The 12647-nt window shown below is 47.2% G+C and overlaps 1 protein-coding gene across 2 annotated transcripts; it reads right to left on the reverse strand.

The window, feature by feature from the left end:
• Nucleotides 1–1160: 1160 nt before the first annotated feature.
• PSMD4 (proteasome 26S subunit ubiquitin receptor, non-ATPase 4) lies at nt 1161–9803 on the reverse strand. Of its 2 annotated transcripts, none has more exons than XM_040230704.1 (10): nt 9699–9803; nt 5549–5689; nt 4436–4550; nt 3978–4064; nt 3683–3751; nt 3254–3469; nt 2763–2871; nt 2485–2616; nt 2333–2400; nt 1161–1449 (listed from the first exon to the last, which is right to left on the reverse strand). In XM_040230704.1, exons 1-10 carry the CDS (start codon nt 9722–9724, stop codon nt 1279–1281), a joined length of 1134 nt encoding a protein of 377 aa, XP_040086638.1. In that variant the 5' UTR covers nt 9725–9803; the 3' UTR covers nt 1161–1278. The 2 variants fall into 2 exon arrangements, with proteins under 2 accessions (XP_040086638.1, XP_040086637.1); XM_040230703.1 differs by having other exon boundaries at nt 2754–2871.
• Between the last annotated feature and the right edge of the window lie 2844 nt (nt 9804–12647).

Below are 12647 nucleotides of genomic sequence, written 5' to 3' on the forward strand. Positions count from 1 at the left end.
AGGCAATGCAAGATCCATCTACAGGAAAATGGTGAGATTGCAGAACATCCCCAGAGTACATAACATCCATGAAAAATGAATACGCAGCCACTAAGTGCAGCAACTTTGAAGAACCTAAGAAACAAAATGGTTGTTAAAAACCATGTTCTGCAAGTCTCAAGAGTATAAGACTTTTGCGGGGAGGGCCTCGACACACAGCTTGTGGCATCTTAGTTCCCTGACCGGGGATTGAACCCAGGCCCTAGCAGTGAAAGAACCAAGTCCTAACCACTGGACCACCTGCCAAGGAATGCTCAAACACATTAAACATTCTTGTCAAGACTCTTTATGTATATGAGAAGACATGAAGGGAAAAAAATGGTGAGATTCAGGATAAAAGTTCCAAGGAGGATGTGAAGAAGTAGGTTCAAGAAGGCTAGGTATGTGACTAGGTATTAGTAATATTCTAGCTTACACTGAGCAATTTCAGATATGTTAATTTCTTTACATCTTACTTTATATATAGGTTAAGTATTTTATGTGTAAAATATTTTTTCAAATATAATAGTAATAAAGAGAGAGATTATATGAATTGTGCATTCTATTTCATGCCCCACAAAATCCTGCCTCTAAATTTGGTGCTCCAACAAGATGAATCATGTTTCTCCTTCACAGACTTCCACCTTGTGAAAGGTCTCCAAGATCTCTGATATGTGGTATTCTGAGTTTTTCACCTGTCTCCTGCTGTTTGCTGGCCCAACTAGTCTTTAAGTGACAAAATGCCTCCACCCATCAGCACACACTATTCCTACTGAATGGAAACATCACCATCTCGTTTGCTGGCTGATGAACTTCTGGCCCCATTAAATGAGGGTTCAGATTGTTGCCTTTGGGAACCTTCCCAGAGGCTACAAGGCTGTGGCCCTCTCCTCACTTCCACAGTGCCTTGTTCAGGCCTCTCTTTGGGCACTTGTTAGATATGGGTAACTGCTCATTTATAGGCTGACTCTTTCCTAGATGCTGAATCCTCAATGGCCAGTCCTGGCTTCTCTTCTCTGGGGGCCCCGTGCCTCACACAAATGGGTTTCAGTAAAGTTCTTCCTAAGGAAGGACTGTCCTGGGTGGAGATGAGCGGAAGGGGAATGGTCACAGGCAAAGTTACCAGTGTTTGAAGCAAAAAAGCAAGAAAAAAGTTGCCAAGCTTTATTTAGGCGGCAGTGGTTACAGACAACACTTCCGACCCTACCCCCCACCCCACCCGGCTCAGGCCCCTGGCCGGCTCGTCCCCTCCCTCCAGTCTCACTTCTTGTCCTCCTCCTTCTTGTCCTTCTTGCCGTCTTTGGTGGCCTGGGAGGCCAGGGAGCCCATAGCATTTCGAATGGCCTCGTTGTTGGGATCCACGCCCGGAAGGTTCTCTAAGACACTCTGGAGGAATTCGGGGTCCTGCATCACGTCATAATCATCCTCCTCCTGAAAAGGGGGCAGGGTCAGCCCGGTGACGGGGGCTGGCTGCAGAGCAAGCCCGTGTGGAAGACGGGACGCACCGCCACACGAGCCCCTCTCCCCACTTGACTGGCCAAGGACAGGAAGGAGGGTTTAGGAAAATACCTAGTGCCTATACACAGTATGCTGGAGCAGGAAAAGGCAAGTGTTCTTGCCTTTCCAGTTCTGCTCCAGTGTTCTGGCCTGGAGAATCCCCACGGACAGAGGAGCCTGGCGGGCTACAGTCTACGTCGCAGAGCCAGACACAACTGAGCAACTTAAGCACATACGTAGTATGAACTTAAAACACTTATTCTATTTTTGTTGTTGTTGTTGCATAGGCATGGCTTTCCAGATCTTAGTTCACTGACCAGGGATTGAACCCCGGGCCTCCAGTAGTAAAAGGCCTAAGTCCTAACCACTGGACCACCAGGGAAGTCCCCCAAACACTAAATTACCGACCAATTAGAGGAGAAGCCTGAGACACTGCTTTCTGAGCTCGAAAGATAAAAACAGATGCCATGGCCTTTAGGTTTCCTGCTATTAGACACCCACTCCCCGCTTTTGTTTTCCTGGACCCTCTTTTTACCCTCCTGGAAGACGGCATCACTGAGAAGTGTCCAGACTGCTCCCACCAGCAAGGAAGGGAAATTACAGAACACTTAAGACATTTCTCCAACTCTGGCCACATTCTCCTCAGCAAGGTTTACCCACGAGAAACATTACCTCCACGGGTTTCTTTCCTTCTGCTCTAGAAAGAGCTCATCTATGAAACCCTGAGACTGGAATGGTTCCAGCCCTAGCAGGCTGAGGATCTCAACACAGGGGATTTTAAGGCTGATGGCGGCATGGAGTCATTGCCGGCCCTCACCTTGGTGGGCTCAGACGTGTCCATGGCTGAGCTGGCGTCCATGTCAGCTGACTCTGCCTGGCCAAACTCTGAGGAAGGAAGGTCAGTTTGCTCAGCTCCATCTTTCCCTGCAGTGCCTCTGTCGCGGCACGCCCACCCAGGCCCTGGCTCACCTGCACCCTGGAGGGACATCTGCATGGCGTAAGCAATCTGCTCCTCCTCAGTCATACTGCTTAGGTCAGGGAGCCCCGTGCGGCCAAACTCCTGCTGGCTGATGGTCATCTTCAGCAGGGCATCGTCCGAGTCTAGGAAAAGGAAGACAGCGGCAGGGTGGAACTGTGCCCACCCCCAAGCCCATGTATTTCCACACCGCCAGGACTCCAGCCCCATCTACACCAGCCCTCCACAGAGCACCCCGCAGTCCCGGGACTTCAGATTCCACCTCTTTCACCTTCAGTCCCGGTCGTGGCAATCCCGGCCTCAGCGGCAGAGGCGGCAGCTGCCCGCCGTGCCTCCTCCTCTTGCCGCTGCCGCTGCTCTTCCATAGAAACACGCAGGGCCTGGCCAAAGGTGAGGAAGTCAGACATTCTCTGGCCCTCAGTCCCCTGGGGCACTGGGGCAGGCAGCTAAGGGGTGGGCACGGACTGTAAAGGGGCAGCTTCTGGTTTATACCCGTGGGGAAGCAGCTGGAGAGATGACAGATGACATGGGGGAAAGGATGGGCTTGGGAGAAACCTGGGGTTTCGTGGGGAGAGGCAAAGACGAGAGTCTGACAGTGGTGCCTGTAGAGATCAGACAGAATTATGGGCAAGAGGGACCTAGAGGGGGTCTGGGGAAACAAGCAAGGGTCCTTAGGACTGTCTAGCCCTAGAGAAGCTAGATGCTGTGTGAGAAGGATCAAGAAGGACACCTGGGCTCTCCTGGAGGTCAGTGTTTGCTCACCAGGGCCAGCTCAGGATCAGCGCTGGGATCCACTCCAAATTCAAAGTCACTGGCACCAAGACCCAGCATGGCACCACCTTCCCCAGCCAGAATGGGCGAGCTGATGAGGGCATCGGCCAAGCTGGGCCCAGGAGGCACTGTCACCAGGTGAGAACCGGTTCCGTCTTTGCCGTTCAATGTGTTTACAAAAGCGGTCAGCTTTTCTGTGTTCACCTCCTGGGGAGAGAAGAACCCAGGAGGCTCTCCTTCCTGCCCTGCCCCCATTCTCTGCCACCAGCTCCTGTCTGCAGCCCCTCACCCCCATGCAAACACTCCTCTAGGCAAAAACTGTTCTCTATTTATGATCAAAGCAGTCACTGGCCCCCAACCGGCCCTTACTCACCTCTTCCCCCAAATTGATAATGTCAACATTTACTTTCCCTTACTCACCTCTTCCCCAAAATTGATAATGTCAACATTTACTTTCTCCTTCTTGAGGCGTTTAGCCAGTTTCACCAGCTAGGAAGAAGGGGAGAGAAATGAGGAAGTCTGTTCCATACCACAAGGGAAGGTGACACACATCACAAGCATACTGCTCCAAGGCCCCGACAGAAACTGAATTCTGCACAACCTCCTTTCCCCAAACTGATGGACCCAATGCTTCTTCCTGACTCTCCCAAGAGCCAACAGAAGCCCCCTCCCAAACAGGTGGTGCCCAAACTCCCCGGCTGTCACTTGGACTCACATCCTTCTCATTGTCCTCCACAGGGCTTCCCACAAAGGCAATGATTCGCATCTTGTGATTCTTGCCCTGCCGGTGCTTCAGGGCCAGCTTCAAAAGGAAGAGGGAGTTCTTGGAGTCAGCCACGGGACTCCCCCAGCTCTTTCCTATCACTCTTTCTTGCGGCTTCCATATACTTTGAGCCTACCATCACACTCACACCAGAGGTAAATCCCGCCCCTTCCCTTCTATCTGTGCCTCTCTGTGGATAAGGAAGAGGGATAAGGAAGGCTCCATTCTAGGGTCTTCCCCTTCAAGATCCTCACCGATCACCCCACTATATCCTTTCCACTCCTTTCTCGACATCACCTCTCTTCCCTGGTGCTGGTTCTCACTCCAGCCTTCTAGTGGGGAAAGGAGTAAGGGTGGAGGCAGAATCCCAGAGCAAGGAGGAACCAGCAGAGGGACCCAGCAGGACTCACGTGGGCCACGCGGATGCCAGTGCAGAAGGTGATCTTGCCCTTGGGCTGGACAGTGTGAAGCTTAGACAGGATGCGGCCAGTGTCTGGGGTGAGTGTGGTCAGCACTTCACAGTCACTGGAATGGGGAGGAAGCACGTCTGTGATTTCAGGGTAGGACAACTGCCTCCAAACTGTGCTCAACTCATCTTTTCTTTAGAGACCTTGAGGATAACTGTTATCTCTTTTTCCTAAACAAACATCTACTGTTTAGAGAGCAGATCTTCCAAGTTCTCATCACAAAGAAAAAACTTTTAACTATGTGAGACATGGATATTAATTAAACTTACTGCGGTGATCACTTTGCGATATACACATTATCAAATCATTATGTTGTATACCTTCAACTTACACAATGTTACATGTCAATGACATAAAACTAGAGAATAACTGGAGAAAACTAGAGAAAAATCTCTAATGTGTGGATATGAAACACAGAAAATAAGAAGAGGGTGATTTTGAGAGAAGCTGGCCTCTTCCAGTATTTCCCCCAACCTCTCTCATGCCATCTTCCTCTCAGGGGCCTGAGAATTCTCTACAATAGCTGGATGCTCCTTCTTCTCTCTCGTATCTTCATTTTTAGACTCATTTTCTGGCTAATACATGAATGCTGGGATGGGCACTCACTCACTTGAGGATTATCAGTTCCTAAAACAAATTACTTTGGGGGTAACACAATGTGTGACATATGCCCTGGGAAGCTGACCCCAAACCCCTTTTTATTGTCTTTAAAATACAGTGAGGACTGCCCTGGTGGCACAGTGGCACAGTGGCTGACCGTCCACCTGCCAAGGCAGGGGACACAGGTTCAATTCCCGGTCCAGGAGGATTCCACGTGCCTCAGAGCAGCTAGACCTGTGCACCCCAACTACTGAGCCTGTGTGCCTGGAGCCTGCTCCACAGCAAGGGGCTTGCTGCTTTTATTTATATGAGTAGTGAAGAAGGTAGTCTAGGAAGGTGATGGACAAAAGCAGCCTTAAGCAATCTACGAAAAGGCAGTGCCCTAAGCACCGCAGCGGGTCACAGACAGGAATCGCCCCACCTCCTCCGCACGCCCTCCCGCCCTGCGCCACCTACTTGGCCAGTGTGATGAGGCCCACGTTGTTCTCGGGGTTGCTGCGGGTCTTGGAGTGGCAGACTATATTGACGGCATCCTGTTGGGCCTGTAGCCGGGTGGGTAGGAAGTCCCCGTTCCGCATGTACTCACTGTTGTCCACGCTGCCAGGTTGGGGGTGAAGGAAGAGAGACAGGTCACACTGTGAGACCTGTCTGAGACATTCCCTCCAGGTCCAGGAACCACCCCCCAAAACTCTCCCATGAGGGGTGCCACAGCATATGGCAGTGACTCTCAGTCTTTGTGGAACAGACGATCAGCTGCAAATTTTTTTTTTTTAATATACACATGACCATCTAGACTTACTGACTCAAAATAACAAAAGGCAAAAAACCTTTTAAAATCTCCACAAGTAATTGCGTAAGTACCCAAGGTTGTGATCTACTAATGTACCATGTCCACCTTTTATTAAGCTGCCTTAAGTGTTATCAATCATGGTCATGGAGAAACATGTTATCTGCTATTAAAATAGGAGTATTCCAAGGCAGGAAATCAACAGGGCAACTGAAAAATATTTATGAAATCACACACACTTGGCAGCACTGAGTGCAGGAAAGTGCAATCTAAATTATCTGGTTAAATGTTCAACAGCTTTGACAGCTGGACTGAACTGCAAAAATGAGGTTTCACAGATCTGGGGGGTCTCACGTATTCTATCCCTATAGTTTTTCACAATCTGTAAGAATCCAAATAACATGAAATACAAGTGCCAGGTTCCTGGAGACCAAAAGAAGACAGGGAAGTGAGTAAGTTATCTACACACCAGAAGAGAATGAATTCTTGACGAACTGAGGTCCCTCAAAACACTGAAAGCAAGCAGCATACTCAGAGACAGCTCATCTCTACTGGCAAGCTAAACGGGCTTGGAGGTGATTTTTTTCTTTAGTATCTTTCGCCAGGCAATAAACACAAACCAAAAATGATGAAGAGAGTTAATTAAGAAGCTACTGCAAGACAAGTAAAAAGGGTTGGAAAGGTAATGTTCAGGCAGGTTCAAATCCCTACTCTACTACTCACTAGTTCTATGATCCTAAGGAAGCTACTGAATTTCTCTAACGTCCAGTTACATCATCTGTAAAATGGCTTTTATTATACCTACCTGGATAGTGCTGGCTATGAGGATTAAACTCACGGAAAGTACTTAGCACAATGCCTAACAGTAAGCATGATACACAGACTAGTTCTTAGAGAGGAAACTCAATCAACATAAAGGAGGTCAAGGGCAGACTTTACTGACCATGCTATATTTTTTCCCTGATACACTGTTTCCAACTACTCTCCCAACAGGGAAATAACTGCCTTCCTAGCTTCAAATACAGTGGTGGCTAAATATATGAAACAATGGAAGCTTTGAGGATCATCCAGCTGGAATAGCTACTAAGTACAAAGGCTGTGGGCAAGAGCAGCAGATGGATGAAGGCTGGAAGAAAGATGTCAGAGGAAGCCCTGGGGGGTGGGGGGCGGCTGAGAGGGAGGAAGAACCTACAGTGCAGAACAGGACAGCAGTCCTCAGGCTGTCATGAGTGCATCAGAACCACCTTGAGGGTGACCGTGCTGGCAGTGTTAAAAACACAGATGCTTGCACACCTACGTGTGCACCCCTAAAAAATGCAGTTTGCTTTTCCCAACATTGAACATTATACAGACAGGATAATACATGCATTTCCTGTGACTACTTTCACTCAACAGTAATTTTTCCCAATAAAATTTTATATCAAAATAAGGGCTGACAAAATTATCCAGCTATTCCATAAAATTTTCATTAAAAAAAAAAAAAAAGAATACAGATGCCTAAGCTTCCCTGGCTGGGAGTCTGAGCCACCAGACCAAGCAGAATCAAATATATACAATTTTCTGAGGGCCAGTAAAGCATGAGAAAAGAAGTGGCTTTCACTGCTCTTCTATGGCTGGGCTGTTACAACAGGGTGCCAGTGCATCACTCTGGACCTAACCTTTCCTCCTATACCCCAAGCCAGATCAGCATTCTTAAATCCCATTTTGTATATAGCTCTGCCTCCACCAGCCTCCGAACGTTTTCAGTAGTCCTCTATTGAAGGGTAAAGGGCAGAATTCAGCCTCCTCAACCCGACATCTGTGCTCTTCTACCTGGCTGCATGCCCCTTTCTCCAAAAAAGGGAACCACCTTCAACCAACAACCTAATAGTGAAGTCTCGCTAGTCCACTTTCTACTCCGTAAACAAGCCTTGAGAATGTACACTTCAGCAGCTTTCCTTCTGCCCTTCTCCTTACATGTAATGGCCTCTCCTTAACATTTGTCTAAGTCCCTTCAAGGACCCTCTTAAATTCTTTCCTGAGGACTTCTTAAGCATCATGGCAACCAACAGATGCAGAGTGCTGCAGTTCACAGAGCACCACAACACACACTGCCTGCCTGTGCTATGAGAAGAGCAGATGTTACTACTATATTCTCATTTTATAGCTAAAGTGAGAGATTTACCACATTCTCAAGAACATGCGGCTGGAAAGTACCCAAAACACAGGATTTGGGGATTCCAAATCCTGTCCTCTTTCTACTCTTGCTTTCTCCCAGAGGCTGCCATATTTAGCAAATGAAAATACAGGGCTCCCAGAATTCCCTGGTGACATAGTGGTAAAGAGTTCACCTGCCAATGCAGAGAACATGGGTTCGATCCCTGGTCTGGGAAGATCCCACATGCTACACAGCAACTAAGCCTGAGTGAGCCGCAACTACTGAGCCTGTGTGCCACAACTACTGAAGCTCCGGCGCCTAGAACCTGTGTTCCACAGCAACCAGAACCCTGCAAACCCTCACCACAACAAACAGCAGCCCCGGCTCCCAGCAACTATAGAAAGCCCAGGCAAAAGCAATGAAGACCCTGCACAGCCAAAAATAAATAAAGAGAAAATACAGGACTCCCAGTTAAATCTGAATTTCAGACAAACAACAGTAACTTTCTAGTGAAAGTATGTCCCATGCAATATGTGGAACATACACATAGCCATTTTGATATTAAAAATAATTGTTTATCTGAAGTTTAAATTTTACCGGGCATCCTATGTGCTATCTGGCAACTATCTTCCCAGCAAAAAGAAAACCCTTAGGTGTCTGTTCCATGCAACTGGGGATTTGTGTGTGTTTGTATACTATTCTGTTTTCATTCTAGGCTCACACTTAGAAGAAACTCTTGAAACCTTGCAAAAGTGTGGTCCTCAGTTTTAACAGCTAGCCAAGTCTGAGACTGATGAAGACAGAGAGTTCACTGGATTTAAGTGCCGAAGTGTCTTTGAGTCAGATGATCCTGCGTTTAAACCTAGGCTCCACCACTTAACCGGCTGTGTGATTTTGTCTAAGTCATTTAAAACTGCCGAGACGCGGTATCCTCATCTGTAAAAGGGAGGGAGTATTGTGAGGCTTAAGTGAGATGAAGCAAATTAAATGACTAACATTTAGAAGGTAGCTTAGTCAGTAAAGAATCTGTCTGCAGTACAGGAGATCCGCATTCGTTTCCAGGGTCGGGAAGATCCTCTGGAGAAGGAAATGGCAAACCACTCCAGGATTCTTGCCTGGAAAATCCCAGGGACAGAGGAGCCTAACGGGCTACAGTCCATGGAATCGCCAAGAGTCCGACACGACTTAGCGACCAAGCCACAAACACTTATAAAGTACTCTTGTAGTGCCTTTGACGGTGACACCAGGAAAAGCAAAGGAGTCAACGACACGTGAATGGGGCGAGGAACGGAGTTGAAACTCTCTTCCTAATTAACACCCATCATTTTGAAAAGGAGAGGAAGGCAGAAGACTATTACGGTGAGTCCGAGAAGCAGGACTCTAGCTAAAGACAGATGTAGGCTGGTCTAGAGAAGACGACGCTGTAATGGAGAAAAATAGCAGGGCCGGTCAATGACTGTCCGCGGACTGAGGGTTAAGGGGGTACCTCGGGCCCGTCCGTCGGGAACTACCTCTGGGGCCCCGGGATGACTCAGGGAGTCGCTGGAGCTTCTTTCCTCCCGGCCCAAGGCCTCATCTCTTCCACCAGGCCCCCTCGCCCACCCCAGGCCCGCCCGGCCTCCGAGCTACAGGCGCCCCCGACCCAGTCCCGCTCCCCAAGGGGGCCCGAGGTGGCTCCTCACCAAACCATAGTGCTTTCCAACACCATCGTGCCTCCTTCCTCCCTCCCCGACCGGTTCTCCTAGACCACTGAACAACAACTCCTCCAATTGGCCCGGCGCGCATCACCAATCATTGATCTCGGCTGGGCCAGCTGGTTCCGCCTTATCCCCGCGTTGCTTTCTGGGAGTTGTAGGCGCCGCCAGGAAAAAAAAAAAAGTGGGAGCTGTTTGGGCCGGAGGGAGGGGCCAAGTAACACAAAAAAGAGGGCCGCACCTCCACCTACCCTGCCATTCAGGTTTTCCGGTGGCGTTCCTTGCAGAGAAGAGCTAAGAAAAAACCTGAAGGAACTTCTGAATGTGCTGAGGCTATGTCTATTCCAGCATCATCGTTTTTAAAAAGTGGTGGGATGACTACTGACTACTGACTTTCCAGCTCCCCCGGTTCCCCATGGCACTTTGTTCTAACTACTAAGCACTTATACCTCTGAATTGCATTTGTTTGTGTATCTGTCTTTCCCATTTCATTAAGGGCAAAAGAAAGTGAGTGTTAGTCGCTCAGTCGTGTCGCCCCTTTGCGACTCCATGGATTGTAGCCCGCCAGGCTTCTCTGTCCGTGGAATTCTCCAGGCAAGAATTCTGGAGTGGGTGGCCAATTCCTTCTGCAGGGGATCTTCCCCAATCCAGGGATCGGACCCATCTCCTGCACTGCAGGCAGATTCTTTACCGTCTCAGCCACCAGGGAAGTCCCCATTAAGGGCAAGAGAGGTGTCAATCTCTGCCATCCCTAAGTCCACTATAAAGCCTGACATACGGTAGGAAGGCAGAAAAAAGCTTGATGAATCAATAATTTTAACTAATCTCCCAAAGAATGGGAGACAACCTAGTCAATCACTTTTGCTTTTTAATCAAGAGTCACATTTTAGGGATGTCCCTGGCAGTCTAGTGGCTAAGACTGTGCTCCCAGTGCAGGGGGCCCCAGGTTCAATCCCTGGTCAGGGAACTAGATCCCACATGCCACAACTAAGACCCAGTGCAGCCAAAAAAAAAAAGAATTACATTTTAAAATGTCTTAGGGATTTCCCTAGTGGTACAGAGATTAAGACTCTGCACTTTCAGTGGAGGGGCTGTGGGCTCATACCCTGGTGGGGTAACTAAGATCCCACATCTGTCATGGTATGGCCAAAAAATAAAAATAAAATTATTTTAATTAAAAATGCCTTGGCTGGAAATTCCCTGACATTTCAATGGTTAGGACTCTGCACTTCCACTGTAGAGGTTACCAGTTTGTTCCTTGGTCAGGGAACTAAGATCCTGCATGCCTTGGCCTGGCTATAAATAAATGCCTTGGCTTACCTACACACACACTCCAAAGAAAAACTGGAAATTCCAGGTGTCTATTTTGGAGGAAGTGGGGGAAGGAGCAGAGGACCCAGACATGACTACAGAGATGGTAGATGGAGATGCCAAGTGTGTTTGGCTCCAAAATCACTGCAGATGGTGACTGCAGCCATGAAATTAAAAGACGCTTACTCCTTGGAAGGAAAGTTATGACCAACCAAGATAGTATATTCAAAAGCAGAGACATTACTTTGCAGACTAAGGTCCGTCTAGTCAACGCTATGGTTTTTCCTGTGGTCATGTATGGATGTGAGAGTTGGACTGTGAAGAAGGCTGAGCGCCGAAGAATTGATGCTTTTGAACTGTGGTGTTGGATAAGACTCTTGAGAGTCCCTTGGACTGCAAGGAGATCCAACCAGTCCATTCTGAAGGAGATCAACCCTGGGATTTCTTTGGAAGGAATGTTAAAGCTGAAGCTCCAGTACTTTGGACACCTCATGCGAAGAGTTGACTCATTGGAAAAGACTCTGATGCTGGGAGAGATTGGGGGCAGGAGGAGAAGGGGACGACAGAGGATGAGATGGCTGGATGGCATCACTGACTCGATGGACATGAGTCTGAGTGAACTCCAGGAGTTGGTGATGGACAGGGAGGCCTGGCTTGCTGCGATTCATGGGGTCGCAAAGAGTTGGACACGACTGAGCGACTGAACTGAACTGAACTGAACTGAACTGAAGTGTGTTGTAGACATTACATAGATATTGATAAAGTTTTAATGGATATGTTCAAAAGTTATTGGTGACCATTAAAGGTATAGGAGTAAAATCTCTGTATTACTAAGGAAAAAAAAATGTTACTATAATCATAGATAGGAAAAGGAAGAAAAATAAATAGAAAAATCATTAGTGAAAAGTTCAAATATAAAGAAAATATGAATGTAAGACATACCAAACTGACAAAAGGTAAAAAATAAAAGGAAAGGAAAAAACAACATATCAGGCAATAGTAATAGAAGAAAGCATGTGTAGCTATATAAATATTGTACAAATAGAAACCAGGGTCTCCTGAATTGCAGATGGATTCTTTACCAGCTAAGCTACTTAGAAGTCCAGGTATATACCTATTGTACAAATAGAAATCAACGCAAATCGGTGAAGTCAAATCCAAAGTATTTCATAAAAGATAAGATTCAACAACAAAAAATGTTCCGAGTTAATCAGGATAATGCAACTCTAAAGACAATTTGAACATCAGGAATTATTATAAATTAGTGTTCTTCTAAAATGTGTAAGTAGATAAACATTCAGCGCAAACTAAAGGAAGTGAATAGGAAGTGAATTAATAGTCATCACTGTTTTGGGATTCATGATGTCTATACAGGGAGGTTGTCTGTCTGTCACCATCTCAGCTTTAGTCAGATACTTAACAGATTGTGACCAGTTTTTAATTACACTTTGAAAAGTCCTTGTGGATATTGCAAATACAAAATAGGGTGGTCATAAAAAAACGAGTTAGTAAATAGGTCGTATATGATGGATTTGATTCAACCTGGAGAATGCAGAATTTATACTCTCTTTATACAGATGTCCTGTTAGAACTATGTCAGAAGCTTTTCTTTTTTTTGTTGTTTGT

The sequence above is a fragment of the Oryx dammah genome, unplaced genomic scaffold, assembly GCF_014754425.2.
Source record: "Oryx dammah isolate SB20612 unplaced genomic scaffold, SCBI_Odam_1.1 HiC_scaffold_28, whole genome shotgun sequence".
Taxonomy (NCBI): Eukaryota; Metazoa; Chordata; class Mammalia; order Artiodactyla; family Bovidae; genus Oryx; species Oryx dammah.

What these genes read in the sequence shown, in the direction of transcription:
- PSMD4 (XM_040230703.1), bottom strand. Translation starts at nt 9,724, where the DNA reads ATGGTGTTGGAAAGCACTATGGTTTG. An exon ending in TTGGAAAGCACTATGGTTTG is followed by an intron (nt 5,690 to 9,698) that starts GTGAGGAGCCAC and finishes CCAACCTGGCAG; the next exon opens with CGTGGACAACAGTGAGTACA. An exon ending in TTATCAATTTTGGGGAAGAG is followed by an intron (nt 3,470 to 3,682) that starts GTGAGTAAGGGA and finishes TTCTCTCCCCAG; the next exon opens with GAGGTGAACACAGAAAAGCT.